Source organism: Grammomys surdaster, unplaced genomic scaffold (assembly GCF_004785775.1).
Source record: "Grammomys surdaster isolate TR1022 unplaced genomic scaffold, NIH_TR_1.0 435, whole genome shotgun sequence".
Taxonomy (NCBI): Eukaryota; Metazoa; Chordata; class Mammalia; order Rodentia; family Muridae; genus Grammomys; species Grammomys surdaster.
The window spans coordinates 9948-28338 of record NW_021604854.1 but is presented as its reverse complement, the minus strand read 5'-3'; the positions used below and the strand labels follow the sequence as shown (position 1 = coordinate 28338).

At 42.3% G+C, this 18391-nt stretch overlaps 1 protein-coding gene and 2 pseudogenes across 1 annotated transcript in view; all 3 read right to left on the bottom strand.

The window, feature by feature from the left end:
* The window catches only part of Anhx (anomalous homeobox), a gene marked incomplete at its 3' end in the record, with an annotated part of 10889 nt that extends 6742 nt beyond the window's left edge, over nucleotides 1-4147 (bottom strand). The window contains exon 1 of the mRNA XM_028781431.1: nucleotides 3899-4147. Coding sequence (XP_028637264.1) covers nucleotides 3899-4147 — 249 coding nt within the window. The remainder of the gene's footprint in view (nucleotides 1-3898) is intronic.
* Nucleotides 4148-8454: 4307 nt separating this feature from the next.
* LOC114632838 lies at nucleotides 8455-9420 on the bottom strand (annotated as a pseudogene).
* Nucleotides 9421-16550: 7130 nt separating this feature from the next.
* LOC114632837 lies at nucleotides 16551-17646 on the bottom strand (annotated as a pseudogene).
* Nucleotides 17647-18391: the final 745 nt, after the last annotated feature.

Sequence of the window (18391 nt, the reverse complement as noted above, 5' to 3'; positions counted from 1 at the left end):
TGTGTGTGTGTGTGTGTGTGTGTGTGTGTGTGTGTGTGTGTGTGTGTAAAGTTAAACAATGTGATTGGAGCCCACAGAGGGACCAAATAGAACCAAGGATGAGTTGATACAGAGTGCCTGCATGAACCTCAACAGGCATATAAACTGAGGCTGGGAGGGAAGCCTGAACATCCATCAAGGAGATTCCGTTAGAGTTGGACATTCCTGTGTGGTGTGTATAGTGTGATTGTATGTTCTGACAACAGTTACATGGTCCTTTCTATGGCAAGTGAGACATGAAACTAAGACTGAGTCATCAGGATTAGGAGTGTCCTTGGAACAAATCCCAGGATGGCATTCGTCTATGTGTGGGATGGGTGGGCTTGCCAGATTGAAGAGTGGTGTCTGCCATGTAAATACAGAGAATCACTGAAAAGCACTAAAGGCTTAGAGGAAATTTTGCAGTTTTCGAGATTGGGCACAAGAATACAGATAGTTGTTGGGCGGTGGTGGCGCATGGCTTTTATCCCAGCACTTGGGAGGCAGAGGCAGGTGGATTTCTGAGTTTGAGGGCAGCCTGGTCTACAGAGTGAGTTCCAGGACAGCCAGGGCTACACAGAAAAACCCTGTCTCGAAAAACCAAAAACCAAAAACAAAACAAAAAGATGTGTGCAGATTGTTATAATCAGCAGCAGAGTTTGCCTGACTACCCTTGTATATACTTAGACGTTTGTCTGAGGCTGAGATGACAGCTAAGCTGGAACTTGTTTTTTATACAGGGGCACTTTCAACAAGAAACAGAGATGCAGACAGCATCCCCTCTCATAGCTGCTGATTTAGCAACTAAATTACACAAAAGAATGAGATTGAGATAGATAGATAGATAGATAGATAGATAGATAGATAGATAGATAGATAGAAAGAAAGAATGCTAGAATTGAAGATACACCTGAAGTCCAAAGTAGAAAAGAGGGAGAATATATAATCCATCATGCAGATGTGGGCATTAACCATGGCCCAATTGAAGAAACTAGTTTGAATCATTCAGCCTGTAGAATAAGGGAAGATTCTCAAACAAGTAATGAAAGAGCCTGTCTCAGCCTGAACTGTGAGGCTGTAGGACACTGGAGTGGATGTGTGCTGTCTGACAGTGGCTGTGCCAGGGAAACTGAGTAATATCCTATCCCTGTGTAATGCAAAGGCTGACTAACATGGGACCTGGTGAGAGAAATCAGTCCCTGATGTACTGGTTTATCAAAGCCATTAGGATCACTGGGTGATCTGTCTGAAGTGCCCACAAATAACAGGGGATGAAGGACCATGGAGAAGGGGCAGATACTACTGAGGGAACTAGGAGTAAAAGCAGCTGACTTTGATTCTCTGTTTACTGGATGAGATAGAACCATGTTCATAAGGGGTCAAAGAAAATGTTGGTCCAGCAGGGACCTTGAAGCCACCATGATCTAGTCCGTTTTCCTGAGCCCTTTGATCAGGCAAGGTATTTAAACAGCAGGAAAGGCTCTGATGAGCCAAGTAACTTCATCCAGCCTGTAAGGAGTGTCTGTAAAGTTAGAGAGCTACCCAGAGGATGTGAGAAATAAGACAAGCAGAAAAAGAATTCTATCCGGTTTACTCAAAGGCAGATGTGGTTGAATTTCAGTGGAACTGTATTTCCTAAGAACAACATTGATTTAAAACAAACAAAAAAAGAGAAACAAACAAACCAAACAAAACAATTTTTGCATTAAGAAACTTGTGGAAGTCTTAAAACCAAAGACCACTTCACTGAAGACTTCCAGGATGCAACAATGGAGGTGATGATGGTCAAGCCAGTCCTGACCCAGCAATGGGTAATTATGTCCCCCACCCCAGACTAAGGAAGGGAACTTTCCCTCAAGCAAAAGTTACGCTAGGGGTGGATATGGTTTCTCCTGTCAGGAACTCCCCAGCAGCCAGGCATTGTGAAAGGGGAGGCAACAGCTACATATGTCCCTTACTGCCAACCCAGGGAGTCAGCGGGTGCAGCAGAGCAGAGCAAGACCATGGTCCCTTTTGGCACTGTGTGGTATGACTGAGTAGATTAAATCAGGCTCACTAAGTTTATCAGGTGTGGAGACATGTAGGGAGGCTCCAAGGAAGAACTCTAGGATATGGATTTGTGTTGGCTCAGAGAGAATGATCACAGATTACAGGGAGTAATTAAAGTTACCTCCTCTTATCCATGCTTTGTACCCAACTTGATGGACCAAAGAAGCAACTGATATCACATGCATGGAAACATTCCATGCTGTATAAGACTTTGCTTATGCTTGACTTTAGTATGCTTTTAGTTGTGAAGTTCTGGGATCATCTGATCTCTACTGAGAACAAGAGACAATAGACTATAGGAGTGTTTTTGCCAAGGTATTTTTTAGTTTCACTATACCTTATGAGATGGTGGTTGGGGAGTTTGTCTTGCCTTGCCCATCCTCAGGCAAAGGTTTTGTTACACAGATGCCATTACTGAAACCTGAGTGTTGTGCAGATTTGGAAAGCCCTTGCAGAGACCTGTATGTACAATGGGACTTCCATCAGCCTACTGCCCTACCAAGGTTGGGATAACTGGAATCCAAAAGGACACACACTGAGGCCACCAGGTTGATGAATGAAAACCCCAGGGCCAGGAGTGGGCCACCTCCCTATGAGCTGTTGGTCAGGGAAGCCCTTGAGGCCAGGCATAACTTAAAGGCTACTAATGCCTCTGCTGTTGGGTGTAGGGCAAAGTTAAATGGTAAGACCCAATTTCAGAGGACACCATAAGTCCATGCTCTGACTGTGGGAGATAGAAATTTCAGATAAGACTGATCTGGAAACCACCAGCCTGCTAACCTGCTTTCCCAATGCCTGAGGTGGCCTTGAAAGGCGCTGCTAGACAACTGCCACCAACATTTCTGCTTGACTATGGACCCTGCATGCTAAAATATTGACATGCCAGAAAGGATGTGCCTGTTTGTGCTAATGTGGCTCAATTACTGGGAGTGGGTCAGAGCTACAGCCTTCTGAATTCATTTAAGGACAGCTCCAAAATACTGAGTTCACACTGGTATAGTGTAAGCCAGGAGAATATCCTGTGGTTGGAGGGGCACATGCACCAATGGGCAAGCTACTTTTATGCTTTTACTCTTGGATGTGATGTTCAACTGCCTGTAAACACATGTGTGCCCATACATCACTGTTGTTATAAGCATCAACACATAACCACTGGTGAATCTCCTGATCACAAGTGACTCTTACTGTGACATGGGGGCTTCTTTTCTTACACACTAGAGCAAATCTACACTCACCCACTCCAAGGCACAGGGATCATTGCAAGAGGAGGAGCAGGAAGAGAATGCGAGACAGAGTAAGGGGTGGAGTGTTGTGTAACAGTTTCTGCCCAGATTAAAACATTCCATCCTGCAGGGGAGGTCCCTAAGCAGAGAGGTAAACAACTAAAAAGGCAGCTTCAAGATTTACTAGGCCACACCCTGCCAGAGCAAACAACTCAGAGGCTAAGAAGACTGTCACACTAGTATAGCTGCACAGAAGACTCTGACCAGACCAGGGGCCTGAAGAGATTTAGTCCAAGTGGCACTTGGCTGTTACCCCAACTTTGGTCTGTTGTGGGTTCCCTATCTGCGGTGAGTAGACAAGTGGGTTTCCTCTCCCCAGGAAATTTTTCTCACACAAGGTCATCAGAACTACACATTTGGTCAACACTTGGTCCACTTTCTCCACCAAATAAGGATTTACTAAAAGGACAGTTGCCAAGGTTCCCAAGCTAGGGATTACTTGGTCAAATCAGTGTACCATCCTGCCTCAGCTCATGACACCTTAGGGGACAGTGGAAGCTGCTGCGTCCCCACTTCTCTCTGTACCCACCACCATACCTCCATCATACCTCTAGAATCTGGAGGGCTAAAAGGAGCCGCTCCTGCTGGATCAGGACCTGGACACACACCGTGGTCACATCTTCATTTTTCAGAAGAGCCAAACGATGCTTGCTGTTCAGAATGGCTTCCACCAAACATAGCACCTGAACAGGTTTGTCTTGGAAGTCCCGACACAGCTTGCCTGCCAGGGTCACCAAATCTGGTGTGGGAGAGCTGGCATCCTCATGCTCCCTCAGCAGCCTCAGGAACTCCTGCATCCTGCAAGACCAGCTCTGCCAAACAACAACATTCAGAGTAACACTGATGTCAACTGGTTCCTATCCACGACTCTTCAGACCCATTACACAGGGCAGGTGATATGTGAGCCTCAGGTTATACCATGTCCAAGGTGGGATAACTCACCTGGGAAAAGCTACAGTGGTTTCACACATCCTCCTTCCACTTTCCCCAAACAACCCTGTCCTTGAGGAAGGCATCTGTGCAGAGACCACTGAGCAGGGCTCTCTGCAACCAGGCAATCTCAAGTTTCTGAGCCTTAACCCTTACCCCAGCCTTATCCTTTCATCTCTTTCATTCTTCCTATGCTCCATGGTTTCATAGAATCTACTATCAGGTTTCCATTTGCTCTTGGCTATGTCCGCCGTGGGTTTTCCAGAAGCCCTGACATCTGGCAAGTGGGTGACAAGACAGTCAACCAAATACAGACACTAGCTCTTTTCACAGAGTTGGGGACACAGATTTCCAGGACGAAATGCTGGTTCCTGGAGCATCCCCAGGAGGGAGCTTCTAGAAGAGAAATCACAGTGATTTCTCAGCAAACTCACAAGCTTGAAGAGATCCCAGCTGAGGACATCAGTGCAGCTTGTTGATAAGTTTTCAGGCATAAAACCTCAGTGCGGAGATGCCTTTTCTATGGAATAGTCTCCAAAAGTGAGGCTGAGGACAGTCTGCTTGCAGGGAGCCCAGCCTGTTATGCCTGCTAACAAGAGCCGCCCCAGGTCTAGTTCCTTCACACATTGTGGTGAACATCAGGTGCCTCATGAGCCCTCAACAGAAGAGGATTCATAGTTCTCACAAACCTGGGGCAGGGCTGTCTCGGGATCTCGGTTTAATCCAATACTTAGTGCAGCTCCCTGCTGGATCAGGCGCAGAGTCTGTGCTTGATGAGACCTTTATCTGAGAAGAAAGGGGCTCCCACTGAAACCCCCACCCATGCTGAGACCAGAAAGCCAGCCCATGTTTCCTGGTACCTTTTCAAAACGCTCTTCCTTTGGAGAAAGATGCTTGCTCACAGATGCTGGACTCCAAACACAGGATGTGGAGTTCACAAGGCACAATAGTCTACACCACAGCCCACCTGGCTTTCTGGATTCCACCGCCCATTGGCCTCCCTGAAGCACCTCCCTGCAACACTGTCCCACCCTTTCCTCTTCCAACAACTCCTCCTGACACCCCCCATCGTGACTTTTGTTGCTCCAGGGGCTAGTTCTCCAAGGGCTGCAAGCTAAAGCTACAAAGTATCCAAACTTCAGCCCCTGCTCCTCCGGGCCAGAGGTACCTTTAAAACCTGCATTTAGCAGCAAGAAGCAAAGACTCCTGATTTTTAGTACAGTGGGGGAAAACTTGGTCCATGAAACACCCTTTGATCTTCCTTGTGTGACACTCTGGATCCCTGTGATCCCTGTCTTGTCACTGGCCATATGGGACTATGGGCACTCTTGACATAAACCCTGAGGACAGCCAAGTTGTGGAGTTTTGCAGGCCTTTAGCAGAGACAATTCTAGGTTTCCTAGATACTCAGAGATTGTGTGTGTATTTGTGTCTGTGTATGTGTGTATGTGTATTTTTGTGTACGCATATGTGTGTGGGGGCATGTGTGTATGGTACACGTCTGTATCTGTATGTGTATGTTTGTGAGTGTGAGTGTGTGTGTGGTTTATACACCTGAGTGGGATGTTTATGTGATGCGTGTATGTATATATGTGTAATGTCTTCTGCTCATTTCTGTGGCATGATGCACTCTCATATGTATCTATGCCACTTGTATCATATACTCCTTGTATAGTTCACTGTTTAAGACAAAACTTTGTATCAAGTTGTGGTGTTCCAAACCTGTCTGATCAGTGATGCTAATCCTTTCCAGGCCTGTGCTTGTGTGTTCACAATTTTATTGTGATATTCTGCTGAACCAAAGATAACTAGACATACCTTGTAAAATACACACTGCAAGCAATACCTCTGAATAATGAATATGCATTAAAATTTGGCTTCTAAATGCCAATTTTTCCATCAGATAGTTTCTCTTCTTAGTCTCTTTCTCTCTTTTCAGTGCCTCCTGTTTCCTGTTTTTCTGAAGAAAATCAAGCAGTTTTGTTGTTGTTGTTGTTTGCATTTTCTTCTTTCTTTCCTTTTTTCTTCCTTCTTTCTTTCTTCTTCTTTCTTTCTTTTATAGATGCCAGGTGGTACTGACCTAAGAGACACCCTTCTGCTCTTCCTTTTAATCTTAGGTTAGTTCTTTTCATGATATCCCAGATTTCCTGGATATTTTGTGTCAGAAAATTTGTGCATTTAACATTTCTTTGTCTGCAGTGTTAGTTTTTTTTTTTTTCTATCGTATCTTCTATGCCGGAGATTCTCTCTTCTATCTCTTGTATTCTGTTGGTGATGCTTGTGTCTCTAGTTCCTGTTCTCTTCTCTAGGTCTTCCAACTCCAGTACTCCTTCAGTTTCTCTCTTCTTATTTCTTCTATTTCCACTTTCATGTCTTGAACCATTTTGTTCTTTTCCTTCACCCGTTTAATTGTATCTTCCTGTATATCTTTAAGGAATGTATTCCTTTCCTCTCCAAAGGCCTCTGCCTACTTTTTTTGAGGCAGAGGTTGTTTCTGACTCTGCTGCCTGCAGCTAAAACCTCTTTGTTGTAGGTGACTGCCTGGTTGTGCCCCAGTAGGAGAGACTGCAGTTTATCTCCTTGTAAATGGTGGGTCAGTACCCAAGGGAGGGTTTCCCCTTTTCTGGGGATAATGGGGGTCAATGGGAAATGGATTGAGAAGGGTGATCCTGAGAGGAGATAGGAGGGGAGCAGTTTGGATGTAAAGTGAATAGATGGTAGATAGACAGATAAATTAAAAGTAAAATAAAATAGAAAGTCTATCCCCCATAAGTTCATAGATTTGAATACTTGGTGAACAGTATGATTTTAAGGTTGACTTCTGCTTTTACTTCTTGACTCAAATACATTCCAGAACCTCTCAGAGCAAGTTATGATTTGTGACTGTTTCACACGGTGTGCCTAAAATGTTCCGGGAAAATCCACTTACTGGTAGGAAGCAATGCTCACAGTCAACAGGAGGTATACAGACAGGCTGTGAATCTTCATATAAGCAGGGATATCCTCAGATGAGACAAGACAGCCTTTTTCAGGAAACAGGGTCAAACTCATAGCACCTTTTGAGGACAGGCAGTCCTGGGTCAAAAGATTACCAACAGCCTTCCTCGTAGTTATACAGCATATGACTGCTAATGGGGATAACCCACAAGGTTATAATGAGATAAGATGGTTCCTATGGAAGTGATGGACCTAAGACATTTTAAAGTGGTGATGATGTGTGTCTTGTGGGATGCACTCACCCATGTGAAACAAACTCTAAATAATTGGGATACTCAAAATAGAATTATTTCCCAAAACTGGAGGAGGTTGGTAACAGCTATTCAAGAGGCTTCCCCTCGATTACAGTAGTTGTCATGGTTAATAGAAGAAGCCAGGAATTCAGAAGAACACAATAGACCAAGAGGTATTAATACAGTGTATGACCATTTGATAGGTAAACATCCTTAGACTGAGATACAAGAACAATTTCAATTTGAGGACATAATCATAGAAAGCTGCCTCTGAATGATGAGAGAGACTGAAGAGGACTGGACAGAGGGGAGGCTTTTTTTTTTTTTTAGGATTTTTCAAGCATGTACAAATGAGTGTAGTGGTAAAATATCCTGCATAGAAAACTTTGACCATTAATGCTGTGTCAGTGGGGTCAAAGATTCCCAAGTCTAGGAGCTATGGGTCATGCCAGTGTCAGGGCCCTTTTTTTTTTTTTATCATTGGTAAAAAAGCATTTATTTCTTGTTGATTCAGAAACAGTTGAATGGTAGGTAGAAAAAAGGAGGCAGAGTCCTGTAAAAGAGAAGGGCCGTGCTGCTTGTGGTGGTGCATACCAGTAACCCAAATAGTTGGACAGTGCAGGTGGAAGGATTGCCTATGAGATATAGGCCAACGTGGCCTACATAGTGAGTTCCCAGCCACCCTGGGCTACAGGGTAATAATCTCTCCAGAAAACATGAAAAGGTGCTAGCCTGAGCAGGGGAACGCTTGTGCAGGGAAAAGGGGCAAGGGGCATTCTCAAGTAGAGCATATGGAATGGAAAAGCAGTTACATGAGACATGAAGTTGAAAATTAGCCACAGGGGGAGGTAATGAGCATTGGATCCAGATTGGCAAGATGTGTAGGAGGAGGTTCACATCAATTAGGGTTATAGGACTTTGAGGTTCCATCAAAAGATTGAAGCTTAAGCTTCAGACTTCAGAGAATAACATGGGGGAGGCCAGTAAGGGCTATGCAGGCTGCAAGGAGAACCACCAGGCCCCTCTCCTGGGACCCCTCCTTTGGGTGGGAAGGCGGGGGGAATCTCACTGACATTGCAGAATCACTCACTATAGTCTGGCTGCAGACTCTGATTCAGCCCTTTAGACACAGCACTCCAGGCCGACAAATTCCAGTGGTATTCAGTAACCAGATCCTCTAGATTCTTGATGTGGGGAATTCGAGGCATTTGTTCCAACCAACAATACACAAAGATCAGGGTAATAATCAACCCCATGGTGTCAACAGGGATAAGCACAGCTTCCACTGCAAACAAGAAAGGATTCTCCTCTGCAGTATGGCTCCCCCAGTGGACTGGTTAGTTCCATTTACACCAGGGTTAACATGTCTCTGAACCTGAAATGTGTACAGTTTCTGCTCATCCACACTAGTCAGGGAGAATCTAGGTTGGTGATCCACTCTTCCATCCGGCTTGAATCTCGGTTGCTCCGGTACTGCACCAAGTACTGTAAACAGTGTTCTATATATCTGCTTTTTCAGCTTATCTCTAGCTGGGACTCACTCAGGTTGTAAAGTGTTAGATTCTCGGAAGCCCATGGGATTACAAGATTCTTTGGGTTTAGCTTCTGTTCAGCTGCCTCTGGATTTTCTGGGGGGGTCCTGGGTCTGGATGACAAATGTCTGGTAGAGCTGGATATCTTCTTTTTGTATCTGACCTCCAAAAGTTTTCTCTTTTGAGAACAGATAGTGGCTGCACCTGGAATGTGTTATTATCAGATCCCTTGTATCTATCTTATAGAGTGAAGTTGGTCGCCTGAGGCTCAGAACAGCTATTCCAAGTGCATTTCATGTACTCGACATTGAACAAAAAGCATTGGACCTCTGACAAGGACAGAATAGGAACCCTGAGGCACAAATGTGTGAGAAACATTGGTCAGGGAAGGAGGGAAAGTCTGGGGAAGATGTAAGGCCCTATCTCCCCTTCATAACTTAAAGGAAGTTAATGGTAGTTAAGGGGGGGAGAGAGGTTTTACTCAGGGATAAGGTCCACTAGTAAGTAGCCCATGATGCTGTAAGTTATCCTTGACTATAGCTATACTACCTATAAACAACATTAATTAAACTTACACACACACACAAGAAGACATATTTTTAGCGAAGGGTGATTGGAAATAGATATGGGATCAGTGGGATGATTGAAGTGTCCCAAGCAGGTCCACATAGCAAACATGACTCTGGCAGGCTTTGCCTTTCCCCATTCTCTTTTGCTTGTTAAAAACCATTAGAATACATTTAAGGAGCTAGCCACCAAGGTATATTTCTTTATTTGGCCATGTCTTCCTCCTGAGGCATACCACCAAGTTCCAATTATCAAAGTATTTAAAGTCCAGCAATCAACCCCTCCCCCCCATTTTGTAGTAGGACATACCCTACTTAGCATATCCAATCAAAACTTACCAACTCATCTTAACACAGGTTTTCTCCATTTATCTTTATAAACCGCCATTTGCCTAGGGGCCTTATCTGCCTTCACTCTATTCAGAGGCAGTCCTTTGTCTGTCTGGAGCAAATATTTCTTTCTGTGTTCTAGTTCTTCTTTGTCCTTTATCTCCTGGCTTTGTCTTTTTTTTTTCCCTGCCTTTTATCATCAGGAACAAATAAATCTCCTCTGTGCTGAGAATTGGTACTTGTAGTGTCTTGAGTGCCAATATTGGTCCTTGAGTGATGACAAAAGGGGTTAATGGGAGTAATAATAATTCAAATTATATTAAATATCTGCATAAATGTCAAAATCAAACTCACTATATTTAACTCATATAGTCTAATTAAATGCATAAATAAATTAATTGAACAACGACATAATTAGATAACAAAAGTAATTTAAACTGATGAGTATACCAACCCACCCTGGTTTTGTAGCTATTTTCATTTTTCTTTTCTTTTTTAATGACTATTTTATTTACATTTCAGATATGATCCCCTTACCCCATCCCCCACCCGCCCAGGAACCCCCCCATCCCATCGCCCCTTCTCTTGCTTCTCTGTGGATGTGTCCCTACCTACACCCCCACTCTCACCTCCCCACCCCTGAATTCCCTCCTAAGCTAAACATGGTTAGAATCATTTCTTTGGTTTCACACTGGTGCCCTAATTGAAGTAAATAGTTGTTCTCTTACAACTTTCTAGAGAAAGGCACACACCACCTCCTAAAGTTCATGAAAACATCAGATCATACTTTTTAGAAGGATGCTTATTGACTGTTCAAATTAGAAATTCATTATAGCATTCATTATATAGTATATTATTCTCAAATACCAGCTCCAACCTTTCCATGGTGCACACTAAAACATATGGCTACATCCATAGATCACAAGATCCAGGAACTCAGACCCAACCTAGAATGAATGTTTTCTTTGGTTATTAACATGTTCCAAGCCTATTTTTCTCTTCCAAGCACAATTATGTCCTAGTAATGAATGAAAACACACTGTACTCCTTTTCTACCCCATGCAGCCTTCACTATTCTTCAAGGGAAGGGGTACATTCTGCAATTAATTCTAACTTTGTTATATCTGTCTAGCAAAAAAATTTAAATTATCTTCTTAAACATTCTACCGGGTACTCTAACTTCCTAAAAGTAGTTAAATCAAATTAGGAATTTTATAAAATCATTAATTCATGCAAACAGTACTGTTTATGAAAGTCCATCTTCATATTATTCTGCAGGATATATAGCCCAATAGAGTAGACCTTCTCCAGGAAGCTCATCTGCCCACTGCAGCTCCTCCTACATGGCATCTGCCATATTATATACTGTTCATTATGGTATTCATTATACCATATTTTATACTACTGATTACAGTATTTATTGTAGCCTCTATGCTGAAAGTGTTTATCAGCTTTTGGAGTTTCCCAATGTAACTTTTCAGGTCACTTATACATACTGTCACAACATCATCAAATAAAGATACTTTGACTTGTTACTTTCCAATTTGAATCTCCTTCAGTGGTGTTATTACTCTAGAGAATTTCAAGTACTAAACTGATTAAGTATGGAGAGACTGGTCTCCCTTGTCTTGTTCCCTAGTTTTAGTCGAATTGCTTTTAGTTTCTTTATATTTAGTTCGATGTTGGCCACAGGCTTGCTGTAAATTGCCTCTATTATGTTTTGGTATGTACCTTGTATGCTTAATCTTTCCAAGACTTTTATCCTGTAGAGATGTTCAAATTCATCAAGGGCCCTTTCTGCATCTAATGGGATGACTACGTGATTTTTTTTAAGTTTGTTTATATGCGAGATTAAATTTATTGGATTTTTTTTTTATCTTGAACTGTTGTGGATTGGTTCTTATGCTATTCATATTAATTCAGCTCCTGAAATCACACGGGGCATACATGTGTTTAGGCTGAGGGTCCCGGATCCCAGTTGGTTCTGATTAGAAAATAAAGTTGCCAGTATCCAATGGCTGGGCAGAGAGACAGAGGTGGGATTCCTTAGCCTGGTATATGATGCATTTGAGTTTAGAAATAGGCTCATACAGAAGTATAGAAGGGAATTTAATTGCAGTCAAATATACAGGAAAGGATGTTAATTCAAGTTATGTAAAGAGAAAGGGGAATAATATATCCATATAGATACTCATCTTCATAGAAGGAAGAATTTAAGTATGCATAGATGAATAAACAAACTTAGGACTTGATCTCACCTGAGAACAAGGCAGGAGATCACTGTGGGGGAGCACTGTCTCAATGGATAATGGTAATTGTTTAGATTGCTTTAATTGCTTTGAGTTGTTTTAATTATCAAAATGAAGATGATTATAAGTTTGGTGGTATTAATGACAACAGTAATCCTCTGGGACAGAATTCAGAGTAGAACAGGCCCAGAGAAAAGAGAGGGTGCACAATTGAACCAGTCCATTTCGGGTTGCCAGACCAAGGACATGCTATTCTGGGAGAGGGGCTCTGTTTTTGTGTCAGTAGGAAAGGAGAAAAGGATTTGGACTCCTTCCAAACTAATATGGACCAGATATGATAGTGGAAGACCCCTGAAGATCTTGGCTACAGACGGGAAAGAAAAATTCAAGACCGAATAGGACAGGCAACATAAATTGCTGATCCTTCCACAGGGGAACAACCTTGAAACATGAATAGACATAAAAGTATCTCTAGCCAAAACTTCAGCTAAATTCAGACAATTACTCTTGTTGGTTATTGAATCTTTAAGATTCATCATGACATCTTTCACATGGCACGAATAAATATTTATTACATTTGGTTATTGATCAAATTAACTCATAAAAAGATAGTTGTCTTTCACCTGCTCAAACAAGGAACAAAAATTCATCTTTAACTGATCTATGCACCTTGCACAATCTATACAAATATCTTAATTATACTAAAATTTTGGTTGTAAGATTCATATATTACACAGTGTTCAGCTCCGACAAGATTCATCTGCAGGGCCACTGAAATGATGTGCTGTTCCAACTATCTGCCTCTCAAAACAGCATCAGGAAAACAGAGGCAGGAATTTAGATTTCCCCAGGCAAGAGATCATGAGGAAAAAAAAAAGGTTAGAATCTCCATGATGGGGAAACAGAGAGATCAGACTGGAGGGAGAAGGAAAGAAAGCATGCAGCCATGTAAGAGTCTAGGGTACTAAGAGTGGCTCAACCTCACTCAGGATGATACTTTCTAGTTCCATCCATTTGCCTAAGAATTTCATGAAGTCATAGTTTTTAATACCTGAGTAGTCCTCCATTGTGTAAGTATACCACATTTTCTGTATCCATTCCTCTGTTCAGAGACATCTGGGTTCTTTCCAGCTTCTGGTTATTATAAATAAGGATTCTATGAACATAGTGGAGCAAGTGTCCTTGTTATATATTGGAACATCTTCTAGGTATATGCCCAGGAGTGGTAGAGCTAGGTCCTCAGATAATACTATATCGAATTTTCTGAGGAACTGCCAGACTCATTTTCAGAGTGGTTGTAATCCCACCAACAATGGAGGAGTGTTCCTCTTTCTCCACATCCTCACCAGAATCTGCTGTCCCTTGAGATTTTTACCTTAGCCATTCTGACTGGTGTGAGGTAGAATCTCAGGGTTGTTTTGATTTGCATTTCCTTGATGACTTAGGATGTCAAACATTTCTTTAGGTGCTTCTTGGCCATTGGAGATTCCTCAGTTGAGAATTCTTTGTTTAACTCTGTACCTCATTTTTAAACAGATTATTTAGTTTTCTGGAGTCTAACTTCTTGAGTTCTTTGTATATATTGGATATTCGCCCTCTATTGGAAGAAGGATTGGTAAATATCTTTTTCCAGTCTGTTGGTTGCCTTTTTGTCCTATTCACAGGGTCCTTTGCCTTACAGAAACTTTGGAGGAAATGACACCCTTCATGGTAATACCAAACAATATAAAATGCCTTGGTGTGACTTTAACCAAGCAACTAAAAGATCTGTATGACAAGAACTTCAAGTCTCTGAAGAAAGAAATCGAAGAAGATCACAGAAGATGGAAAGATCTCCCATGATCATGAATTGGCAGAATTAATATAGTAAAAATGGCCATCCTGCAGTAAATAATCTACAGATTCAATACAATCCCCATCAAAACTCAAACTCAGTTCTTCATAGAGATAGAAAGAGCAATTTTCAAATTCATTAGGAATAACCAAAAACCCAGGATAGCAAAAACTATTCTCAGCAATAAAAAAAAATTCTGGGGGAGTCAGGATCCCTAACCTCAAGCTGTACTGCAGAGCAATGGTGATAAAAACTGCATAGTATTAGTACCAGAGATAGGCAGGAAGACAGTCAGAAAGATCAATGGAATATAATTGAAGACCCAGAACTGAACCCCTATACCTATGGTCACTTGTTATTTGACAAAGGAGCTAAAACCGTCCAGTGGAAAAACAAAGACAGCATTTTCAACAAATGGTGCAGATTCAACTGGAGATCAACATGTTGAAGAATGCAAATCAATCCCTTCTTATCTCCGTGTACAAAGCTCAAGTCCAAGTGGATCAAGGACTTCCATATAAAAACAGATACACTGAATCTAATAGTAGATAAAGTGGGGGAAAGCCTCCAACACATGGGTACCAGGGAAATTTTCTTAAGGAGAACACCAGTTGCTCTAAGGTCAACATTAGACAAATTGGACCTCTAAGTCATTTTCTAGAGCTAAGAATAAACTAAACTTGCAATAAATCTAAACAAATTGGACCTCTAAGTCATTTTCTAGATACATAGCATAACTTATAAATCTATATATTAAAATTAAAAATTTTAGAAACTTTAGGATCAAGGTGACTTTATTCTAGAGGTGAATGCTTGGTTTAACATATGTAATTAAGTAAATTTCATAACTTATATGATGGAATTAAGGACATGTATCACTTGATTAACTCAAGAGAGGCACAAAAGGCCTTTAACAAAATACAACAGTCTTTCAAGATAAATTCCTGGCAAGAGTAGAGCTTGAAGGACCATACTTCAACATAATAAAGGCTGTATATTACAAACAAATGGCCAACATTATCCTATATGTAGAAGAATTGGAATGAATTCCATTTATATGAGGAACAAGACAAGTTGGCCACTATTTCTACACCTTAGTCTTGTGCTGGAGGTCGACAAATATTTGTAGAAGTCAAAATTCCCCTAGTTTCAAATAACATTCTCTATGTAATAAGCTGAAATATTTCACCAGAAAACTTGTTGAAACAGTCAACAGTTTCAACAAAGTGGCAAGGAATGAAATCAGCTTATCAAAATCAGTAGCCTTTCTATACACAAGCAATAAACCCTCTGAGGGAGGGAGGGAGGGAGGGAGGGAGGGAGGGAGGGAGGGAGGGAGAGACAGACAGACAGACAGACAGATCACGCATCCATTTATAGTAGCACCAATGACGAAAACTTGGAATAAATCTAAACAAAGATATGAAAGTAAACATCAAATATCTGAAGAAACACTGAGGAAAAATTAGATAAATGCATTCAATATACATTTTATAGTATATTCAATGCTGGGGAAATGCCTGTTTTACCAAAAGCAATTCATAAATACAGCGCAATCCTAATTTTTCAGAAAACCACAACATTCTTCATAGAAATTTTAAAAATGTCCTAAAATTCCCATGGAACTACAAAAATACTCAGATATCCATAGAAATCCTGAGGAAAAAATAACAATACCCAGGGTATTCTTTATTTCAAATTTCAAGATATTTCTAGACCTAGAATTATTCAAAAGAAAAGTCAACTACTCAAGGCGAGAGTGATATCAGAGATCATGGATAAGGTTCTGGGAACCTTTCAAATCAGTGATTGTGGGGACACAGTGAGCAGCTTCCTGGCGCCCATGCAGGCTTCACAGAGACCTGGGCTCAATCCCAGCTGGCTTACCTTCTACCTGTAACCTACAATGCAGAGGAATTGGTGTGAGGGAGAAGGTGCTCAGGTGCTCGATAAAGCTTACTGATCAGCAGCCCAGACTCCACCACTGTTCCTTGTCTTTGGTCTGTCTAGAACAGTGACTATATAAATTAGGAAAAACAAAGTTATGCTGGCCCATGGGAAATAATAGGGAAGGGGAAGAAAAGGATGTTGGGAAGCTCTGCTTCAAGACTGAAGACTAACAGATAACCCACCAGACTGCTTAAGTGTCATGGACAGTACCCCCACCCAAACTACCAGATATCCCTATAAACCACTTGGGCATGCTCCCTCTTAGGTTCTCATTTTCTGTCTTCTCCTATCCCTAATTAGCTGGCCCTGCAGAGAGGTGTGTTGGTTGTTTAGCTTTGCCAGAGGCCATCACTCCAGGTACTCTCACACAAGTACCCTGGCCCTGATCCGGGATTGACTATAGCCCTAGGTGCTCCAGCACCAAGGAGGTCAGATTGGGAACAGCCCCACTCCCACACCCTGGGATTGAGTTTGCTTGCTTCTTGCCATCTTGCGGGATGCCAACACTTTTGAAGGGAGATGCACAGTGCCTCTCCGTCCCTGGGGTTAGGGGAGGGTCTCTGTTGGGACTCTCGAGTTGGGGAGGGGCAGGGGAGCAGGGTCTAGACCCTCAGACTCCCATGCAGATCTGTCTCTGTCCCAGAGGAGCTGCTATCAGAGTCCATTTCGGCATTCTCATTGTGAAGCCTTTCCAGCACTTTCTGTCGAATCAGTCCGAGGCACATCAAGAGGGACTGGTAATCAAAGTGGCCCCGTTTCTCTCCGAAAGGGTCCTGCATGGTCTGGCCTTCAAGATGCGGGTGGTCTTTGCAGGCCACCTCATAGAAGTCATAATACTCCAGGAAGGACTTCTCCATGACGCCCCGTAGGGGTTCGGGGCAGGGGCACTTGCCCTCCATCATGTCACAGACTGCAACTCTGATGGTCTCAAGTCGGATACATTCATTATAGTTTTTGCTGTCTCCTGGATGTCTTTCCTGTTCAAAGCCTGGCTCATTGTGGTAGGGATTCTCAGTCATCAGGGACTGGATGGAGATAAGCACAGAAGAGATGCTCTGGGCTGGACTCCAGGCAGGGCCAGTCCACGTACCTAGAATACTCAAGCAGACTTTCCCATTGCGGTAGAAGTTGGGGTTAAACCTCACTGTGTTATTGCCCGTTGTCATCAGTTTGACCCGAGGTGGGTGGATGGGATAGTCAGGTGGACACCGAAAGACGAACAGGAAGAAACCTCCTAAATAAGGAGTGTCAAATGGGCCTGTGATCAATGCATGAATCTTAGCCGTGTCAACAGTGTCAGGTACAACGAACATTCCTGGAGGAGGCGCCTTATAAATGGACATGATATCCCGCTTAATCCGAAGTAGACACTGAGGCGCGGTTCACTCGCAGTCCCAGTCAGAGCTGAGCGTGGGGTCCCAATGGCTAAGCAGCGCGGCCCCGTGGGCAGCGGCCGAGGGCGGGAGTCCTGGCAGAGGAGCCAGGCCACTCTCCGGTCCCCCGCCCCCCCCCCCGCCGCCGAAGCCGCCGCCGCCGCTGCCCACACATCTGGCAGGAAAGGCGGCCCAAACCTGCCTTCGCTCCCACTAATGCCGACCACACCAGCAACACCACTCGCCCCACACCACCGAGAGCAGGGCCAGAGTCTAAAAGTAATATTATATAGCCCCTGCATGTTATATTTGTATATTTATGGATATATATATATAATTTCAAAGAGACAATAAGGATATATGGGATGATTAAAAGCAGCATTTCTCAACCTATGGGTCAAGAACCCTTTGGTAGCCGTTTTTCTCCAAAAATATTTACATTACATTACAATTCATAACAGCAGCAATGTTACACTTTTGAAGTACCAACAAAAATAATTTTACCTGTGCGGATTACCAAGATGAGGAATACTATTAAAGTGTCGCAGCATAAAGAAGGTTGAGAACCACTGGTTTAAAGGGAAAAGGGGAAGAAATAATGATGTGATCATAATCTTAAAATTAAATTATTTTAGGATTACTATTAAAATGTATTTTACTTAATTATTAAATATTTATATATTTAACTGTTGGAGATATTTTATTTAACTATAATTATAACTGTGTTATATATTATCATTATGTATGAAACATGTTTGATTTTTGTTTTTCATTCATTTTTCAAAAATTTTTTACATTTCAGATGTCATCCCATTTCCCCATTCCCCCCCACACGGAAACCCCCATTCCATCTCCCCTACTCCTTTTGAATGAATCATATTTAACAATTAACATATTATGAAACCACTAGAAGAAAGCAGTAACTTACAAAGTACAAATATAGAAATAGACTTTCTGAACAGGACACCATTTGTCAAGGAATTATGGCCCAAATTTGACAAATAGGCTCTCATAAATCTGAAAATCTTTTGTAGTCCTATGAAAACA